The sequence below is a fragment of the Nelumbo nucifera genome, chromosome 4 (assembly GCF_055504915.1).
Source record: "Nelumbo nucifera cultivar China Antique chromosome 4, China Antique-T2T, whole genome shotgun sequence".
Classification (NCBI taxonomy): domain Eukaryota; kingdom Viridiplantae; phylum Streptophyta; class Magnoliopsida; order Proteales; family Nelumbonaceae; genus Nelumbo; species Nelumbo nucifera.
Window position 1 is genome coordinate 86,848,277 of NC_142652.1, and position 6,457 is coordinate 86,854,733.

General features: G+C 35.9%; 1 protein-coding gene across 1 annotated transcript; it reads left to right on the forward strand.

Annotated features, from left to right (window-relative positions):
• Positions 1–932: 932 nt before the first annotated feature.
• Positions 933–5,864, forward strand: RKF3 (receptor-like kinase in in flowers 3). The gene has a single exon (XM_010280941.3). It carries the CDS (start codon positions 3,664–3,666, stop codon positions 5,560–5,562), a length of 1,899 nt encoding a protein of 632 aa, XP_010279243.1. The 5' UTR covers positions 933–3,663; the 3' UTR covers positions 5,563–5,864.
• The last annotated feature ends 593 nt before the right edge of the window (positions 5,865–6,457 follow it).

The window sequence follows — 6,457 nt, forward strand, 5'->3', positions numbered from 1 at the left end:
AAACAACCTAACCAAGAACACAAAACTAAAACTACAGCTACAACACCTTAAAGCAACACAACAACTACTAGCCCCTAAAGGAAATCTATGTATGAAATACAGGAAACAAAAAACATGAGCAAAGTAGAGGAAACTTCCCTGAAACCAGAAAGGTGACTATAAACCGCATAGCTGCCTTCCTCCATCCTTCTCCTTCTCAATATAAATTTTTAAAATACACATTTATTTGTGGGATTTCTAAGAATTTCCCTAAATATGATGTGATGGTATTCAAATAATGCAATCGTTTTATCTTCCCCTTGATCTCACAGTTTTTCATAGAGAGATGAGAACTATAAGATTGATCTATCATAGATAGTAAGCTCAAATATTGTTTGATGTATTACTAGTAAAGTTTATGCATGATATCTGCGTGTTCTAAATTCCTGATATTATTGACTGTAATGTATTTCTTTATATCAATTATTAAAATATGCATTTATTATGTGATTATATTTTATTCAATTATTTCAACATTAAATTTAGTGTTATTGATGTATTTATGTGATTTGTAAGAATTTCACTATTATACTCAAATGTATACGTATTTTTTTAACTCCAAAATTTATTCCAGGTGGAGGGGCACCCACATAAAATTTTATTAAATAATCTCAAAAATCACAGGAAACAAGGGAGGACATAGCCCACCTTACCCTAGACATAGATACAAAGATCTCTCCCCAACTCTCTCAAACCCTCCACTACACAATGAAAAAAAGAAAAAAAAAATCAATAATCAATGCAAAGTGACAAAATGTTAATAATATCCTCATGAATAGTTGTCAAAAGGTCTTGGGTAGGGGTATCAATGGTATTGGAAAATCTGATTTTGAATTTGAAATTTGGCACAATTGAATCGAATTCAGATAATTTGAATATCTAATCAGTCAAATTTGGATATCCTATTCATATCAAATAGTTAATCAGATCCAAATTTGGATATGATTTGATTCAATTAGATAAATATCCGAATTCAGTCGATTATTTAATTCTTATATATAATATATAAAATATTTAAATTATATAAATAATTTATATACTTTATATAAATAAAATATTTATTTTATGTATTTATTAATTACCTAAAATAATTAATTAGTCGAATTCAAATCGAATCAAATATTCGAATATATAATCGAATTTAAATTCGAATATTAATTTTCAATATCCGTTAGATATCAAATCGAATTCAAAATCGGATTTTCAATTCAGATTGGAATTCCGCTTAGTACAACGACAAGGTGTGAGAGAAAGAAATGTCCATTTGGGTAATCAAGCGTTGGATTCTCTTCATTATACAATAAACAAACCAAGGGGGTGATTGTACCTTTCATGATGCCAATTAAAATTAAATTATCACTTTCAACTTTAATGCTGTGGAAACCATGATCAAAACACAAGCTGGATGCCATCTAATAAAGCCAGGAACTTATCCATATCCATTAAGTGTATTTATATTTTTATCCAAGCTTCCTAATACCATATGCAATGTTGATGTTTTGAACTTGGGCCAGCCCCTTAGAAAACAAATCTTTTTAGTTCGTTCACTATACTATATCTTGTGATTGCTAATGAATATATTTATGTTTTCCTATTCTTTTGGAAAGCAATTCGTCAAGTCATTATCAGTTAAAGCTTTCAAAAAATGCATATTATTATTATTTTATTTTTATGTTTAAGTGCCCAAACTTATTGCTTATAAGTTTTTAATTAGATATATTATATATTATTTTCATCAATTTATAAACTTTAATTAACTTTTTCCTTAATCTTTTAGGCTTATGCTTCAACTTTTTGGGCCATTATACCTTTAACCTTTTAAAACCTTAACAGTAATTCTATTTATGGTTTAATTTGATTTCTAAAATTTTCAGACCAAACCAAACTGTTTTTAAGTTCAGACTAGAGCAATTTGCCAATTTCAATTTGGGTCGTTAGGATAGTCAAAATCCTAATTGAAAAAGTTGTTGGATCGGTGTTTGGGTTAGGGTTGAAAACTGTGAATTTTAGGTTGAATTGGGGTTGGGAGTTGGGACCTTGCACAACCTGTCCCACCATAGCTCATGGGTTATTAGAAAAAAGGAGTAAGGCCAAAAATGAACCTAGATGAGAATGATCCACCAAGTTGTTTTTGAATGGATGTTTGAATCAAAAATGATTTTTCATCTTTTAAGCCACACCATCATTCATCATTCATCATTCATCATTCATTGATGCGATTGTCTTACCCATTAATAAAAATAAGAATGGCTAAATGTTATCTCAAAGGACCCTGATTTCATTCTTCCATTTATACGCCTGTCATTAAAATATATTTCCATCTTATTACATTTTCAGAAATTTATTAATGTAATTTTATTATTAGTATAATAATAATAATTATTATTAAGTTACATTATTTATTATAATAAAATTTGTTATTTTCAAAATACTGTAATTACAGTAATTCCAATAATTAAATTAATTAGTTTTTCAAAATAATTATTATTGGAATTTTCTTGTAGTAATTAAATAGAGTAGTCATTATAATAAATGTTTTACTATAGTTACAATTTCTTAAAATTAATTTTATTACACTAACAATTAAATTGTGTTATTTTTCCAGAAAAATTACTAGAAATCAATGAATATATACAAAATTTTCAACCAAAAATTTCTTTATAAATGTCATTTAAAATTGATTAAAAATTATAAAATTGAAAAATAAATTCAACAATTATAGCTCTAGGAAAGAGTTGGTGGAGTTTGCAAATTGGCAAACAAAATATCATAATTTTGGAAAATTTTGAAGAAGAAAATAAAAAAATATATTAATGTAATTTTGGAAAATTTCTTTAAAATGTAGTAAATAATTATTGAAAATTATTGGAATATTTTAGAAATTTGGGAATTTTTATTACATTTGATATATTTTGGAAAATTATTTAAAAATTGTGTGATTTTCATTTTAAATTATTAAAGATAAATTAGTATTGGTAAAGGAAAGCGTTAATTTGAACCAATAATTACACAAATTATTTCTGTTATTAATATAAATTAGTATAATATTGGAAAATTTTAGAAAAAGAAATTATTAATTAACTTATATTGAAAAATAAAAAATATTAGTGTAATTTTATAAATAATATATTTAAAAAAGAAAATAAATTATTTAATATATTTAAAAAATCAATAATTTAATATATATATATATATATCTTTAGAAATTTATCCAACCGATACTTAATATATCCTTTTGATCATTTTTACCAACAAATAGGTATTGAGTTTTTCCGTGTATCGCACGGATCCCTATAGTTCTGATAAAAAAAGGGGTTAGGGGTTTAAAAAAAAGAAAGTTCCGTAATTCCCAGAAGCTGCCCCTGATTTTACAGTTTACAGTGTCAAAGCGGCTGCTGGAGTCGTCAAGGATGGGGACTCAGACTGGGCCGACTGGCCCCGTGAACCAACGTCAGAGATTGATCCCAATTCCCAAATGGCCAAATACTCTCGTCACCAAAACAAGAAAAAAAGTCAAACTCAAATTTTGATAGTAGTGCTTGCCTGTCAATCGATGGAAAGTAACGAAGATGCAAACTTGCAGACTGCAGTTGGAGAGTTCCGTGAAACCCTAGACCTCTCTCAATGTCCCTCCTCTCCTCCATCTTCTTCTTTCTGGCTCTAGCTCTGGGGTTTTCGGGTCTCGACTCTTCTCTCGTTTTGGGCGGTCGTGTCCCAGAAAGAAGTCTCGCCGACGCTTCATGCCCCTTGAACTTCGATGTTCTCCGGAATCTCGTCCAACGCTCCAAGCGACCTCCGCTTCTCGATACATCCACTCAATGTCGATACATACTCCAAGGGATTCATCTGGTTCAATCCGTCTATCTCCAGACTACTGGGCTCTTCCTCCCTCCCTTGAATGCTTCTGCACCTTGTTGGGATGCCTTCCAGTCCTTGGTTAATGATTTCATTCCTAATTTCGACATCCGATCCGCTTGCGGCTTCCAGACCAGCTGGCTTTCTGAGGGTTGTATGAACATCACGTCTCGCTCCCAATTCGAAGCCCTTGTTCCCAATTCCACTTTGCAGGACCTCCAGCGCTGGTGCAATCAGCCGCTCGAGAACAGCGCTCCCTGTGCTTCCTGCACGACGAGCTTATCAAGGCTCCAGGCTTCTTACCTACCTGGGCCTGAAGTTGGGAATGTCTCTGACTGTACCGCCTACCCCTTCATCTATGTTGCTGCCATCGTTAACCAGCTTGGACCCACCAACCGAGGTACCGCTATTTGCTTGTTCTCCATTGATTTCTCTGCGGCGGCGGCTTCAAGCAGCAGCAAGAGACGCAAGAGTCTGATTTGTGGGGTTGTGATCGGCGGCGGAGTTGGCTTGCTGGGGGCAATATTAGGGTTCTATCTCCTTTGGAGAAGGCGCAAGAGGCGGAGGAGGGAAAAGAAGCGGAAGCTGCTTAGAGCTCAGACGAGTTCCTTCTCGGGGTTGGAGTCGATGAGTGGGAGCACGACCCTGATTAAGTTTACATTTGAGGAAATCAAAAAGGCTACCCGGAATTTCTCTAGGGATAATATAATCGGTAAAGGAGGCTACGGGAATGTCTACAAGGGTATTCTGCCGGATGGGACGGAGGTCGCAGTGAAGAGATTTAAGAACTGCTCTGCTGCTGGGGATGCAAATTTCTCTCATGAGGTGGAGGTGATTGCGAGTGTTAGGCATGTCAACCTTGTTGCTTTGAGAGGTTACTGCACCGCCACCACCACCTTGGAGGGCCACCAGAGGATAATTGTGTGCGACCTGATGTGCAATGGAAGCCTCCACGACCATCTGTTCGGATCAGTGGAAAAGAAGCTCAGTTGGCCTATCCGTCAGAAGATTGCTCTTGGCACGGCAAGGGGGTTGGCTTACTTGCACTACGGGGCACAGCCGGCCATCATCCACCGGGATATCAAGGCTAGTAATATACTTCTGGACGAGAGGTTTGAGCCCAAAGTGGCTGATTTTGGCCTGGCAAAGTTTGCACCGGACGGCATGACTCACCTGAGCACCAGGGTGGCTGGAACTCTGGGTTATGTCGCCCCTGAGTATGCTCTCTATGGGCAGTTAACAGAGAGAAGTGATGTTTACAGTTTTGGGGTTGTGCTTCTTGAGCTTTTGAGTGGGAAGAAGGCTCTTGTTTCTACTGCTGACCGGCAGACATCCCTTGTGACGGATTGGGCTTGGTCGTTGGTCAGGAAAGGGAGAGCACTGGATGTTATTGAAGAAGGTATGCCTGAGATGGGCTCACCGGAAATCATAGAGAAGTATGTACTGCTAGCTGTTCTGTGTTCTCATCCCCAGTTATATGCCAGGCCAACGATGGATCAGATTGTGAAGATACTGGAAACTGACCTGCCGGTTCCCTCCATCCCAGAACGCCCCATTTCTCTTGTAGCTGAAATTGACGACATTGAGAGATCCATGAGCAGTAGTGGCTCAGGTCCCTTGTCTACTCCTGTTGGCTATCAACCGTATACCTTCGAGAGGGATCATTGACGTTCTGATGTTGAAGTAGAAGAAAGCCCCACCACTGTGGTCTGTGGAAATTGCCATGTGAAATGGATGGTCTGATGCCAAGTGATCGATTCAAGTCCCAAGAGTGTCTTTTCCACCTTTGGTATGCCAAAATCATTTCATTTGTTGCTTTATATTGGCTGGTTCCTGAAATTGGGGACCTGTTTAGTGATTACTTTTGTAAAGATAAAAAGCTCTGATTCTTTTGAATTATAAGCAAACAGGGGAATGTATATTATTTATGTACATCTTTATACTGCAAGGTCCTCTTTTCTATTATCCAATCTGTATGTGGGATTTTGCAGCTTGGTTGCATGACAGTTCTTATTATGCTTCAATTGTAGCTTGGACACCATTGCCATGTCAAATGTTTTAGAGGACTAAAATCAAACTTTATGCTGTCTTATGTTGCAATCCGCGTTTTATATGGAAGATATAGCATAAAAGATTCACAAGTAAGTCCATTGTACTGTTTGTGGAAACAAATTCAAGTGGGGATGCCATGATTTGAAGAGCAAATGCTTTTATAACAGTTTCCTGACAGGGTATGCTCTTTTGATCTTGGATTATTTATTGCAAGGCAAACAGACCTGTACAGCTTCAAGCTTGCTACTGTTTGTGGAAGCTGCTTTCTCTCTTTGCTTCAGTGACCCCATTTTCCCTATTCTCTCTGAAACCTTCATTGTCAAGCGAAAAATGTAGTAGTCTAAAGTTTTCAGCTTCTTTGAAGTTGTTAGGAGTGGCGATGTTGCTAAAATAACTATTCTTATGTTCTTCCCCTATTAATTCTCATGTTGACTGGTGCAAGTATTGATTGAAATTGGCAGAGCTGTTTAAATCTGGACAAAAGAATGCCGTTTTCCTTTCTCAGGGTACC

Bases quoted from the DNA above. Each gene is read 5' to 3' on its own strand.
- RKF3 (XM_010280941.3), top strand. From the start codon at position 3,664: ATGTCCCTCCTCTCCTCCATCTTCTTCTTTCTGGCTCTAGCTCTGGGG.